A 16,038-nucleotide genomic window follows, 5' to 3' on the forward strand; every position below is an offset into this window, starting at 1 on the left:
CGGGGACCGCCTCGTTAAAAGACCTTTTCTTTAACCACTGAACCACACAGCTTATAATAATCCTATTACATTCCCATAGTACACAACCAATGTATAAATATGTGTGTTTGTATTACATAGTTATTTAAATATATAATTTTCTAGTTTTTAATAATCTATTTAACTAAACACAATTCAGCTGTAGCAGCACATATGTTTTAATGGGAGTGCTTGAAAGCCAAGAAAAATTGACCTCTTTATACCCTCCTTCTGGTATAAAGAGTGTGCTGTATGTCATGTATTGTAGTATAACATAAGTGAGACAGCAACAGGATCTTGAGGAACTGGCACACCCACAATTCATGGAAGTCTGCATCACCCCTAACAGACTGAAAGCCACCAGGGAGATAGAAGGTCAGAACAGCTGGGTTCAGGTAGGCAGAAGCAGGGAAAAAAAGAAACTTCGTCAAACACAACCACCAGAAATCAAAACAACCAACAGATTTGAGTCACTTCAGAATTTTGATGAGCAGAACCAACAACAAGAGAATGAAAGGAACAACATCCAGGACCCTATTGACAGTGGTGACCAGACAGCAAAAAGAAGGGAGGTCATGATTGTTGGGGACTCCATATTGAGAAACACAGCAAGTTCAATTCGCAGTTTGGACCCCCTTACTACAACAGTGTGCTGCCTTCCGGGAGCCTCGGTCAAGCACATCACTGAAAACGTGGACAGGCTCCTAGAACGAACAGGAGACGACCCGGTAGTAGTCGTCCACATCGGTACAAACAACATTGGAAGAGACAGACCAAAAGCCCTGCAAAACAAATTCAGAGAGCTAGGAAGGAAATTAAAAGAGAAAACCAAAACTGTGGTATTTTCTGGTATACTACCCGCACCTTGCAAAGGACCATATGGACAGCTGGAAATAATTAATCAAAACGAATGGCTGAAGACGTGGTGCACACGGGAAGGCTTCACCTATCTTGATCATTGGACCACATTCTACAACGAGGACTATCTGTATAGACGGGATGGACTGCATTTAAATAACAAGGGAACTAGTCTACTCGGAGAAAAGATCCTCGAGCAGGTTCGGAAGCATTTAAACTAGAAAGGAAGGGGGGAGAAATCAACAAAAAAACAGAAGGGAGACCACATCAAAACAAGAACAACAACTCAGGTAAGACAACCATTAAATGTATTTATCTAAATGCTAGAAGTATCAGAAACAAAATTCTAGAACTTGAAGCTACTGCACTAACAAGTAACTATGATGTGATAGGTGTTACAGAAACGTGGTTATCTGAGAGTGATGGGGACGAATATAATATTTGTGGGTATACACTGTATAGGAAAGACAGGCAGGACAGAAGAGGAGGAGGGGTAGCGCTATACATAAGAAACAGTCTTGAAGCCCAGGTGTTAAACCTGGACAAAGAAAATAAAACCGAATCAATATGGGTCAGAATAACAGACAAAAATTCAAAGGGCATAATAATAGGAGCATGCTATAGACCGCCAGATTCAGACGGTGAGCACAATAATCTGTTATACAATGACATTAGAAATGTGTGTAGCAAAGGAGAAGCCATACTAATGGGGGATTTCAACTTCCCCCAAATAAAATGGGAAAACCCAGTGGGTAGCGCGAAGGATGAAATAGAAATGGTGGAAATGACAAATGACTGCTTCCTAACACAATTTGTGAAGGCACCCACTAGAGGGGAGGCATGCCTTGATTTAGTCTTTTCAAATAACGAAGATAGAATAACTAAAACAGAGGTCAGAGAACCACTGGCAAACTCAGACCACAACATGGTCTCATTTGAAGTGTTTTTTAAATCCCCAAAAGTAAAGACTAAAGCTAAGGTTTACAATTTTAGAAAAGCAAACTATGAAGGTATGAAACAGAGACTAACAGAAGTAGATTGGAGTAAAATAGAGAAAACACCCACAGAAGAAGGATGGTTGTTCTTCAAAAATGTAGTACTAGAGGCGCAAAACAATTATATCCCTAAAGTAGACAAATCTAAATGTAAAACTAAATTGCCAAAATGGTTTAATAGCTCAATTAAAAAAAAAAAATATTCAGCGAAAAAAGGCACTTTACAGAGCATTAAAAAAGGACCAAAAAGAAAGTACGCAGAAAGAGTACACAGAACTGCAAACGCAAGTCAAAAAGGAAGTTAGAAAGGCCAAGAGAGAAATAGAAATAAACATTGCTAAGGGAGCTAAAACCAATGTTTTTCCAATATTACAACAGCAAGAGAACATTCAAAGAGGAGATTAAATGTTTAAGAGATACAAATGGCAAAATCGTAGAGGAAGAAAAAAAAATAGCAAATATGTTAAATGATTACTTTTCACAAGTTTTTACAAAGGAAGATACTGACAACATGCCCCACATGTCATCCAGTTCCTATCCAGTTTTAAATAACTTTAGCATAACTGAGGCAGAAGTGTTAAAGGGACTAGGAGCTCTTAAAATAAACAAATCCCCTGGGCCGGATGAGATCCTCCCAGTAGTACTCAAAGAAATGAAAGAAGTAATTTACAAACCGCTAACCAAGATCATGCAGCAGTCTCTTGACACAGGGGTGGTACCGACAGACTGGAAAATTGCAAACGTAATACCGATCCACAAAAAGGGAAACAAAACTGAACCAGGTAACTACAGACCAGTAAGCCTGACTTCTATTATATGCAAACTTATGGAAACTATAATAAGATCAAAAATGGAAAATTACCTATATGGTAACAGGGTACTGGGAGACAGTCAACATGGTTTTAGGAAAGGGAGATCGTGCCTAACTAACTTGCTTGATTTTTTTGAGGATGCAACATCCATAATGGATAATTGCAAAGCATATGACATGGTTTATTTAGATTTCCAGAAAGCTTTTGACAAAGTCCCGCACAAAAGATTAATTCTCAAACTGAACGCAGTTGGGATTCAAGGAAACACATGTACATGGATTAGGGAGTGGTTAACATGTAGAAAACAGAAAGTACTGATTAGAGGAAAAACCTCAGAATGGAGTGTGGTAACCAGCGGTGTACCACAGGGATCAGTATTAGGTCCTCTGCTATTCCTAATCTACATTAATGATTTAGATTCTGGTATAGTAAGCAAACTTGTTAAATTTGCAGACGACACAAAAGTAGGAGGAGTGGCAAACACTGTTGCAGCAGCAAAGGTCATTCAAAATGATCTAGACAAGATTCAGAACTGGGCAGACACATGGCAAATGACATTTAATAGAGAAAAGTGTAAGGTACTGCACGCAGGAAATAAAAATGTACATTATAAATATCATATGGGAGATACTGAAATTGGAGAAGGAATCTATGAAAAAGACCTAGGAGTTTTTGTTGACTCAGAAATGTCTTCATCTAGACAATGTGGGGAAGCTATAAAAAAGGCTAACAAGATGCTCGGATACATTGTGAAAAGTGTTGAATTTAAATCAAGGGAAGTAATGTTAAAACTGTACAATGCACTAGTAAGACCTCATCTTGAATATTGTGTTCAGTTCTGGTCACCTCGCTATAAAAAAGATATTGCTGCTCTAGAAAAAGTGCAAAGAAGAGCGACCAGAATTATTCCAGGCTTAAAAGGCATGTCATATGCAGACAGGCTAAAAGAACTGAATCTGTTCAGTCTTGAACAAAGAAGACTACGTGGCGACCTAATTCAAGCATTCAAAATTCTAAAAGGTATTGACAGTGTCGACCCAAGGGACTTTTTCAGCCTGAAAAAAGAAACAAGGACCAGGGGTCACAAATGGAGTTTAGAAAAAGGGGCATTCAGAACAGAAAATAGGAGACACTTTTTTACACAGAGAATTGTGAGGGTCTGGAATCAACTCCCCAGTAATATTGTTGAAGCTGACACCCTGGGATCCTTCAAGAAGCTGCTTGATGAGATTTTGGGATCAATAAGCTACTAACAACCAAACGAGCAAGATGGGCCGAATGGCCTCCTCTCGTTTGTAAACTTTCTTATGTTCTTATGTTCTTATAAACATGTCCCTTTAAAACGAATGCCTAGCATAAGGATGCACCTGGAGGAAAAACGTTTTAGTAAATCTTAACCTTAAGTTGCAGGAAAACTACCTGATCCCTAGACAATAGAGGTGACAGGCTCCTTGCTCTCTTCAAATAAGTTGATTATTTAAATAGATTTTCCCCCCAAAAAACTTTTCACATCCTTTCAAGCTTGTATGCATTTAAAATAAATTAGGTATTACATGGCATGTTTAAAATGAAACTGTTGTAATGGTAAAATGAAAGGCACTGCCAGAAGCTTGTCTGTGAGCTGCAAATGTAGGGCAGGTGGGGGAATAACACTGAAATAACTAACAGGTTGCTTACGTTTGTATGTACAGTATGCTATCATCACAAAATATATAAAGTTGGGGTTACTTCATACCCCAAACGCACTTTCCTTTGAGCTTAAACCCTCTATCGTTCTTTTCATCATGAAACATGAAAGCTGAAACATGGACTTTTTTACATACCGTAGAAAACAAGGAAAAAAATAATAATACACATTTTTAATTTCAACAAAAAATTATTAGTCACAGAAAATCATATGCACCATGTAATATTATACACCCACCCCTCCTTATTTTGCCCCTTGCATACTGCAGATTTAGATATATTGCGCTCCTGGAGATAGCTCCCCATTTTTACAGTCTAACTGTATACATAGGAAATTGCACTTGGAATTACTGTTAGTTTTATTTCGTACTGTTATCATATACACACTTATTGCACAATAACACAAAGCAAGTTAAATATATACTTGCTGAAGCGATTTTTATTTTAGCCAAAGAGGTGTTCACTTGTGGCAACAATGCACTAGCAAAAGTTACACTGTAGTGTCGTCAGCTCCGTAGCAACAAGCCTCCTATGTTTGTAATGGGATTCTTTCAATGCAGCGGATCTGTATGGAGCGTCATTTGTGCCACAATTATCCAGCCGTTAGTTTGTCAATTTTTGTCAGTTCATTTGTGAATTTGTCAATTTGTGAATTAGTTTGTCAATTTGTCCAGCAAATCGTCCATAAATTTGTGAATTCATTCAGTAATTCTTAAACATATTTGTTAATTCATCTAATAATTCATTTATTAATTTGTCAATTCATTAATACGAAAGGCTGTACGGACCTGCAAATTTCAAATCAACCAGACAAACTTCCCAACAACCAGACAAACTTTCAACTGTCAATCTCGCACTGTGCCGAAAATACTGCAAACTTTCTAGCCAATGGGAGCACAAACTAATATTTTAATCAATGAAAATCCAGCTTCACTTAAATCTGCTTCCGCCAATAATATTTAGAAGGGCATTTCAAAAGATATTCTACTTAACAAGATACTCAACCCTGCTGTTTTCAATGGAGACTTCCGTCTCACTGCGTGCAAAGCATTGTGGTATATAGTGAGGCAAAAAAAAATTCTGTGGAGAGTTAATGCAGGCGTAAGAAATGTTTGTTTTTGCCATGTTAAAAAAAACCCCAAACAAATGCCGGTAGTTTGTTTACTGTACTATATTGCTGTGTCTTGATAATATTTATGTTGTAATGTTATGTATTAGTAAAGTAACCGGTGTTACCGGACTGATAAATGATTTAATCAATACGCTTCTTTAGAGCGACGTTTTTGCGCATGCGCCACTGAACAGGACAGTGCTCAGAAAATAGCATTTTTCCTAATAACTATATATTGTCATAATTTGCTAATGTTTGCTAGTTTTATGGTGAAAACCAACAACACTTCGTACACCTGCATTGACTCCATAGACTCCAAACTCTCTATATACCACAATACTTTGCGCCCAGTGAGACGGAAGTCTCCATTGAAAACAAAGGAGTCGAGTATCTTGTTAAATAGAATATCTTTTGAAATAACCTTCTAATAGACTGCAATATTATTGGCTGAAGCAGTTTTAAGTGAGGCTGGATTTTCATTGATTAAAATATTAGTGTGTGCTCCCATTGGCTAGAAAGGTTGCAGTATTTTTTTAGTATGAGATTGATAGTTTGAAGTTTGTCTGGTTGTTGAGAAGTCTGTCTGGTTGATTGGAAATTTGCAGGTCCGTACAGCCTTTTGTATTAATTAATTGACAAATTAATTAATGGATTATTAGATTAATTAACAAATACGTTTATGAATAACTGTATGAACTGACACATTTACATTTACACATTTTAATTACACGAATTGCTGGACAAATTGACAAACTAACAGCTGGATAGGTTTGGCACAAATGGCTCTCCATAGGTTTGTGCATTTGTGAAGATTCATGAAATTACTCGTAGATTTAAGTCAATGAGAAGCAATTACACTTTGCAATATGAATTAAAATGGTGTGCTGCTTTTTATTTACAAAAAATGAGAAAAAGCAGGTTGCACAGAGGATTTATATTGAAGCCTGACGCCCCTGATAAAACGAAGGAGTGGTTGTAAAGTATTTGTTAGCCTATTTATTTTTCTATGGGTCTTTCATTATATTGTATCCCTCGATATATAGCAGATTTATATTGGACCCTGACACCCGCAATATAAAAAGAGTGGGTGGTGTATATTTCACATTACTGTTGCTTGAAAGTTACAGAAATGCAAAAAAAACCCAGTTCTAAGTAACTTATGTAACAAATCTATATTAGGAAAATGTGCTCCCTTGTTGAGCTATTTTTAGAAAAAGCAAAGTCTTTAAACACAAGCTATATTATCCCAATGTGCCTACAGCTAGCTGTACTGGAGCTACTACGCTTGGCAATTTATTTGAAGATAATAAGAGCCTGTGACGGGTGCCTACCCCTTGTATGTATTTTATTACACTATGTAACACAATTTTTGTTCCTGGGTAGTAAGTGTTATTTCCTAATTGCTTATGCCTCAAAAGTATAGAAAATGGCTGTTATTCCTCACAAACTTTGCTTTTGTAACCAGGACAGTGATATTTTGAAATTTACCTATTTCCAATGAGAAAATGGGCGAATTTGTGTCTTTTCGTTCACACAAAGTCAGAAAAAAACAACATATGAATCCAAATTAACATGTATTTATACTAAAGTAATATAAAAATGACTACAAAAGATTTAGAAGTGAGTAGTTTTTTGAGATTTACGATTATACTGTAAATCACTTTCACGAATCAACCCCCAAATGTAGTCTCCCATCATGTTCTCGTTATATTGTCCTTGGTAGCGACGTTCAAAGTCCAGTATATCCTGGTGGAAGCGCACGCCTTGCTCCTCCGAGTACGCTCCCATGTTCTCCTTGAATTTATCAAGATGAGCATCAAGGATATGGACTTTGAGGGACATCCTACAGCCCATTGTGCCGTAGTTCTTCACCAGAGTCTCAACCAGCTCCACATAGTTTTCGGCCTTGTGATTGCCCAGGAAGCCCCGAACCACTGCGACAAAGCTGTTCCAAGCCGCTTTCTCCTTACTAGTGAGCTTCTTGGGGAATTCATTGCACTCCAGGATCTTCTTGATCTGTGGTCCGACGAAGACACCGGCTTTGACCTTTGCCTCAGACAGCTTAGGGAAGAAGTCTTGAGGGTACTTGAAGGCTGCCGACTCCTTATCTAGAGCTCTGACAAATTGTTTCATAAGGCCCAATTTGATGTGCAGTGGTGGCATCAGCACCTTCCGGGGGTCCACCAGTGGCTCCCACTTGACGTTGTTCCTCCCCACAGAGAACTCGGTCCGCTGTGGCCAGTCCCGCCTGTGGTAGTGCGCCTTGGTGTCCCTGCTGTCCCAAAGGCAAAGATAGCAGGGAAACTTGGTAAAACCGCCTTGGAGACCCATCAGGAATGCCACCATTTTGAAGTCTCCTATGACCTCCCAGCCGTACTCTGCTAGGCAGCTGGAACTAAACTGAACTGGTGGGCTTAAGGCCCCTGTATTTATACTACTATTTATATAAATGGAAAGTTCTAGAAAGTTCTAGAAGTTACTCAGTTTACTCAGCACTGAATTTATCTGGAATGTTCTGGAAAATAGGTAAATTTCAAAATATCACTGTCCTGGTCACAAAAGCAAAGTTTGTGGGGAATAATAGCCATTTTCTATACTTTTGAGGCATAAGCAATTAGGAAATAACACTTACTACCCAGGAACAAAAAAAAAAAATGTTACACAGTGTTATTTATGTGTTATTATTATTATTATTATTATTATTATTATTATTATTATTATTATATTTTATTATTATTATGTGGGGGCGGTCGAGCACCATCCGTCTTTTATTATTTACTGTTTGAGACCGGCAAAAAAGCCGGTCTTATAATGTGTAGTTGTGGGGATGAAGTTAAAGACCTTCTGTAGTACCCTCGTGGGAATGTGGAGACTTAAGGTAATTTATTAATAGGTAAGTAATGCTCCAGCCACGACTAAAAGGACCCACTCTCGGCTCAGAAGGCGGAGAGTGTCAAAGGAGAGACGTGAGTTTTTGAAAAGAAGTTACTACTTGTTACTGTTTGTTTGTTTGGCCCTTCTGCACTTTTGTTTGGTTTAAATATTTATTGTTTAATAAACGGGCTGAGCGCCATTACGCTTCAGTTTTGCCCCGTCCTTCTTTGTTTTGTGTTGCTTCTTCCTGGTCCGTGACGTCACCGCACCTATGCACTGCAACCACTCTGCCACAGAACCCCGCTATCAAGGTAAAAAGGGTGGTAAACAGATGATTAAGCACTATTTGGATGTTTGTGCAGAAGCAAGGAGTTAAGTTTGGAGGAGTGATAATGGCACACCTCTAACCTTAACTCCAGTTTTACCAATTGTATGTTAATTCGGCCCGTAGTGTCTTGCTCAAGGTTACACGTTTAGAGAGTGTATACACATCCTCTCTCTTTATCTCCAGTGAGATCTAATTACTGTCGGCTTTGACTTGGTTTATCTAAGCGTACAATAATTGCCAGTAACACAACTACATCTTCTAAGTATCAAGACAGTAGCAAAACCATCCTTTGATTATGCTTCTTTTAATATCCAGAGAAATGGTAACTAAAAGAACTTAAACTGTATACAGATAGGCAAGTTAAAAACTTCTTGGCGCTTCTTGCTTTAAGTTTTGAATTCCATTGCTGCCACAGCAATATTTGTTCCTCTCTGTTTGTGTTCCTTCATTGATAGAAGGACTAATATGATTGTACAGTAAGTGGGCACATGTGATGGAGACAAGCTCCCTGTATTGTGACTGTATGCACTCACAAGCTGCACACAGTAAGAGGGCTTGTCACAAAGATGGCTGCAGTGGGTGACGTCAGACCAGAAACCAGGAACCAGGAAATAAACAACAGAGGTGGAGTTTGGTGAAGCAGACGATTGGTACCGCTCATCATTTAATAATTAAACAAGCAGGAAATAAAAGGTTGCAAGACAAACAAAACACAGGATACGGCACTCATAGCCAAAACAAAAAGACAAACAAAACGGACTATACAGACAAAACACGGTGAGCTTTTATTATTATATCTATTACAATTACCTTCGTATCCAATCCCATTCTCCACTGACCAAACACACAACCTCGTGTAGGTGAAAAGATGCTGCTTTTATACAGCTGTACCGAGACTCGATTGCTAATCAATCATTCAATTGGAGTCGCGGTACAACTGCACGTGAATTAATAAAGTGCAATTCCCCATGCTCACAAATTATTACTTTTTACTTGCACATGAAGTGCTGTGCAATCCTCATGCCTAAGTACAAATATACATTTTAAACACTTGTGCTACACAGACCCATTTATATCCCGTGTAACCATGACTATACACCAACATTAGCGCACAACATACAACACAAAATACACACAGGGGCAGGGCACTTTGCCTGAACATTAGAAAAACAAACAGTTCTGAGATGTACTTATTGGCTTATCTTATGTTTATCGTAACTTCTTTTTACATTGACAACAATGCTTGCACTTCCTTATCTATACGTAAAAACAAACCATTGTAATTGAATACAGGTACTAACAGTTCTTTCACTTTGCTTGACCTACCTTACTAAGATCACCAACAAAGGTTGTACAAACAAATCTAAACATGTTTTTTTATTTGCATAAAATGAATAGAATGAAATACAGGCATTTTTTTTTCCTGTGTTTGCTTTTTAAAGGCTAAAGAATATATTTACATGTTTCACAAAAGTGTTATCTCATTGATGTACAAGTGCGGGACTGCCACCAGGATGGCTTTCAGGAAGCAGTACACAGACAGATGGTACGGGGCTGAAACGGCCGCAGTCGAATATTTATTAAATAATAAAACAAAACACTTTTACAAAACACACAAAAGATATGGGCACACTGGCCAAAACAAAACAAACATAAATAATAATAACCGTTGGTAAAACAAGTACCTTTTAACTTTGTAGTCGGGTAGCATTCACCCTCTCTTTCTTTATATTTGGTTCTTTCTCCCAAGCTCTGCTAAGTTTTCTCTCTAATGAGCCCGGAGTGGGTCTTTTTTTATATTCTGTGGCTATTCGTCAAATAATTACCTTATTAAGGCTCCAGCCACATTCCCACAAGATTTCTAATGATGGAGATTTAACCCCATCCATGCCAGCTACACATTATAACAACAGCATTTCGCCGGTCTCAAATAATAAATAACAATGACAGACGGTCTTCGTCTGCCTGCACATAAGCACAATATAACAATGATGAACAAATGAAAATAATAGTCATACATAAATAAATAAATATACACAAGGGGTGGGTACCCAGTCACAGGGATCGTAAGGTTAGTATATTAGATTTAATCATATCAACCAATTTGGGCAACTTGATGTTCTGTGAATAGCAGGAAATGTATATTTTCATTATTTTATTTGACTCTCGAGTTTTTCTTCTCCTCCATGGTACACACTTTGTAAATATAAACCTAGCTGTAATAATAATATAGTAGGTTGGGAGCAGATTATTACTTCAGTCAGCTGGTCTTTTAATGGTTGTCTTGGGGCTACTGGCCTACATTTTGTAAAAAGTCGGATAAATGAATCCTGTTTTAAATACCATTTTACACAGCTGTAACAATTACTATATTCACACATGTATTGTTTTGAGATTCTGATTTAATGAGGGAGCTCCCCTAAAGATACAGGTTATTAATGCTTGTGTCAGGGTAGCCGTCTGCTGTGTAGATATGTGCATTCGCAGGAGATTGAGACGGAGGTTGAATTTGCTACCTCCCGCAAGCGAACAGGATTTATTTACATAGCATCACACTGAACAGCTCATGTGACACTACAAGCAATGGTTACGCATGGAGTACATACAACACAGTGTATTGGTTCAATAATAAACTAACTGCTGCTGCTCACTCGGCTGTCAGCGGTTTCGACCTGCTTACTCACTTTTCGGTATCCAACCCTGGTTCTCTCTCTCTCACTCTCACACACGCACACATATGGAAGGACATCCCGGTCAAAAACACATTATTTAGTACGTGTTCTAATTTGACTTTAGTACCTGTTGTAATTTGAATTCTTGCACATACTAATTTGGCCAATCAGATTGTTGAAAATTAAATGCGAACCAATGCCCAATACGTGGCAGTATATGGACTTGGCATTGGGTAAAGTCTAGTAAAAGATGAATGGACCCATTCCCCCGGGAAGAGCATCAACCTGCGGTTTCAGAGCCTTAAAAATCGCTTTCATTCAGTGGTAACCCTACTGTAACTAACATGTCATTGTAAACAAGTGTTAAAAGATCTGACATTGAATCTAATATTAGCTATGCTAATTCAATGATTTAGTGCAAAACTGACATCAATATAATTAGAAAAAAACAAAACAAAACAAATGAGTACATTGTTATAGAAACTGAACCATGACATGGTCAACATTGTCTGTCTGAAAAAGTAAGCAGCACTCAGCAAATCTATATTTGCACCGTGGAAGAAAATCTCTCAGCTGCAACGATTTGCAATTTTCCTTGTTCTTGATTGTTTTAAAGTGTATTTAATTTCAAATTAAAAAAATTTTATCCTGAAAGTGATTGGCTACTCTTGTAATTACGCTGCATGACTGTAAAATGACCAGCAACTACATAAGTACTACTGAAAAATGTCCCGCCCCTATGAAGAAAATGCACAGTTAATTTACATTTACTTAGAACGCATAGTTTTTATGTATTCTGATTGGTCCAAATCAATATGTGTACTAAATAACACGTCTTATACACACTTCTGCGAATTTCAGCTTCTTTAGCCCAGTTGGCTTTGGTTTTGCAGCAGCACTGAAGTGAATACACAGAATCTTTTTATACCTGACTACCCACTGGAACACACCCACCTGCTGGTTTAGATTCAACACCTGGTAATCACACACAACAGGCAGGCTCTCCCAGGTACTTCATTAATTAATTACAATAAGTACATACTATTTATAATATACGTTAACACAAAAAACCCTCTTTATGCGCGGGGCTCCTACAGCCACAGTGCTGTATACACCTAAATTAGTGCCGGTTAATTTACACAGTAGCAAAAAGCATAGGCTTACAAAAATAAATAAAAATTCAATTGTAAGCACAACTCGTTTTTGCTTTCCTGTAACCATTTTGCATTAGCGCTGTACACGTGGGTGATGTTGCTGAAGAGCTTGATCATGGTGGAGAAACGATTAGGGCGGATTTATAATGAGCGGATACACAACGGATTACTGTATGTTGTTTATCCCCTTATTATTCTTTTTTTTTTAACACACTTAATGGTACTAATTCTTAAACCTCAGACATGCTGTTTGTTAAACACATCTGCACATAGACTACAAACATACAGAAAGCAGGTATCTGTCAATCATTTATTTTGAAAAAAACAATCCTGATTTAAGTATTCTGGCTATTTGTTGTTTTATTGTATTTGTTTCAAAATCTTTTCCCCTAGGACCAGTACCCTAAGAGAAAGGGAATTGATACATAACCAGCTGCTGCATTAATTAATGAGTCATGTTGAAAGACATGAATGGTACTAAATGTCTTTCAAGTGAGCCATAACAGTTATGTCAAATCAACTATGTTGTGCCTTTCACAGTACATATAGTTTATCTAGTACACAAAGTTATCAAATGTCCCGCTTCATAAACACTTAAATTATTCAACAAGTTATATACATACATTTTTTTTTCTAGGTTGGCAGCAGGGTGGTACTTCAATATGCTGGTCTTTTAATGATTTTCTTGGGACTGTTTGGAAAATTTGGTGCTATATTCATAACCATTCCTATTCCGGTCATTGGAGGAATGTTCATGGTTATGTTTGGAATGATCGCAGCTGTGGGCATCTCTAACTTACAGGTATGGAATAGAAGAAAGAATGCATTATCACCTTGTGTCAGGATATGAGTGGTGCAGGAATGAATCACTGTTCACAACAGAGGGTGTATTTACAAGATGCCCGGTTAATCAAAAATAAATGATCCCGTCTGTCATCAGTGGTATCAGGGATTTTAAACAGTGGGCTTGATGTCTCAAAACAATAAACACAAGTCCAGGGTGCAATTGCCCGTGCTCTGTGATACTGTATCCAGTTGTAGTGCAGATGATCCGGGTGGTTATGCTGGCACCGTAGCTTCAGGTCCCGTGGTAGTCGTCTGCAAAAATACCAAAGCAAAAACAACAAGCAGCACTCCGTCATGTCAGCGTAAGAGGCCGTACTCATGTAGCTGCATCCCCTTTGTACGGCTAAACTCCTCCCCGTGATCAGTACGGCACCACACTGTATCCAATCGCAGCATGCAACCTGGCTGTGCACAATAGAGCCAATCAGCAGTCTTACAGCTACATTCTTTCCCCAAGATGGTCGACTTGCGGTTCTGTCCTACCATCGAGTCAGCCGATCCCTGTGAAGGCATACCACCAACCTTACTTGCGCCCTTCCAGGTTGGGAGGTGGATTTGCAGCTCAGATTCATTCTCTCCCGTTCACACCTTGCCATGATATTTTAATTCCCAACATTTGCTGGTAGTCTGCAATTATTAAAGTAAGGCCATGAGGCATGCATGTCTTCATCTCCATGTTAATGGGCTAGGGTTCTGCAGCACATCAACCAAAATATTAAATAATGTATAACCCTCTGTGGGAGGGTGTGGGTGATTCACTAAAGCACAGGAGTCAGAAGTGTTTATTTTAAATACCACTTTGGCATACAGTTTTATTTGAATGCACAAGAGGGCACCCTTTAATTATAGCCAATCCCAGGGTGGTTACCAACAATGGTAGGTTTCAAATGCAGTTCATGTAGCACACGCAGGTGCTGAAAATAATGAAGGCGAAAGGCAAAATAAATGTGCAGAAATAAACCTAGGATCGGTGCTTCCCCTAATGCTGTAGAAGCCCCAAAAATGAGTCACTGTTTTAATTCCCTTTCTACCTTTTAGTTTTAATTGTGCACCTGTTGTTTGTTTGGGCAGTACCAGACAGACTCCAGGTCAACTCGCTTTTTGTATTCCTTCTCCCTCCAAGACCCTTCCCTTCAGGGTATCACAGACCTCTTGTGTCCTCTCGCCTTGCTCTGCCCCAGTGTACAAAGCTTCGCTGCATGCTGTCAGAAGTCAGCAGTCCTCTGGGCACATTCCTGTCACACTTCCTACGCGAGAGAGAAGGATACAGAACAGTGACTCTTATTCACTCTCAGTCCCACACCCCACCACTTCCCAGCCACTCAGAATGCCAGCCACCACACCTCCAACAGGCCACTGCATCCCCCCCCCCCCCAAGATCACAAATACGCCCAATAGCCAGCACAGATCTCCCCTGTTACACCCTCAATTACTCTACTTTTCTCTAACTCTAGTCATTGACCTTTGTACAGAGATCTTTGAGCTTCCATGATTCAGAAGTCATCCTCACAATAGTCCACCAACTTTGTCATTTTAAGTTTTTATGTTATATATGACAAAATGTAAAGTTAAATTTTGCAGACAGTTTAACTGACTGAAACACATCTGTGCTGACTGAATAGAATAAATATCTGCTTCACCTTTAATACATTTTATACACTCCACAGCTCACAGTTGAAGGTGTTGTTATGCTTCACAAATCACCTGTGATAGCCAAAGAAAAAAATAATTACAATTGGTTTGTGCTTGAGGGTGAGCTTTGCTTATGTGGAGGAGTTTGTGATTTTTTTTCTCAGCTTTGGTGAAACTATATGTTTGTATCAGAACATGAAATAGAGCTATCTCTCTTAGATCAATTGAAAAGGTGACTGTAATGGAGATCGCAGGGTGCCTCCTTCTAATTTGAATATTAACCAACATATGTAAATAAATGAGTTAATATCCTACCTTTGAGAAAGACATTAACATGTTACACTGACAGTATTTTAAACCAGATTACATTTTGTAACAATGCAGTAACATGGTGGCTATCATTCAAGAAATCTATCAACTCCAGAAGACACTCCTTTAAAGTCTCATAGGATTTCCGGTTAATTTCTACAAGATGAATTACATATACATATACTATATATATATATATATATATTATATATATATATATATATATATTATATATATATATTATATATATAATATCATATATATTATAGATATATATCATATATATTGCATACATATATATATATATATATATATATATATATATATACACACACACTGAGTGTACAAAACATTAGGAACACCTTCCTAATATTGAGTTGCACCCCTTTTGCCCTCAGAACAGCCTCAATTCATCAGGGCATGGACTCTACAAGGTGTCTAAAGCGTTCCACAGGGATGCTGGCCCATGTTGACTCCAATGCTACCCACAGTTTTGTCAGTTGGCTGGTAATGGATCTCAACTCCGAATAGCTTGTTCCATCTCATCCAACAGATGCTCAATTGGATTGAGATGTGGTGACTGGGCAGGCTACTGCAGTAAGGTGAATTCACTGTTATGTTCGTGGAACCATTCCTGGACAATCCTAGCCTTGTGACATGGGGCATTATCCTGCTGAAAAAATCCATTAGCAGATGGATACACTGCTGCCATGAGGGGATGCACCTGATTGGCAATGATGTTC

The 16,038-nt window shown here is 38.4% G+C and overlaps 1 protein-coding gene across 1 annotated transcript in view; it reads left to right on the forward strand.

Moving 5' to 3' along the window:
- si:dkey-106n21.1 (solute carrier family 23 member 1) overlaps positions 1–16,038 on the forward strand; it is a 52,719-nt gene that overhangs the window by 19,316 nt on the left and 17,365 nt on the right. Inside the window, exon 9 of the mRNA XM_041255216.1 lies at positions 13,146–13,310. Coding sequence (XP_041111150.1) covers positions 13,146–13,310 — 165 coding nt within the window. The remainder of the gene's footprint in view (positions 1–13,145; positions 13,311–16,038) is intronic.

The sequence above is a fragment of the Polyodon spathula genome, chromosome 7 (genome assembly GCF_017654505.1).
Source record: "Polyodon spathula isolate WHYD16114869_AA chromosome 7, ASM1765450v1, whole genome shotgun sequence".
Lineage (NCBI taxonomy): Eukaryota > Metazoa > Chordata > Actinopteri > Acipenseriformes > Polyodontidae > Polyodon > Polyodon spathula.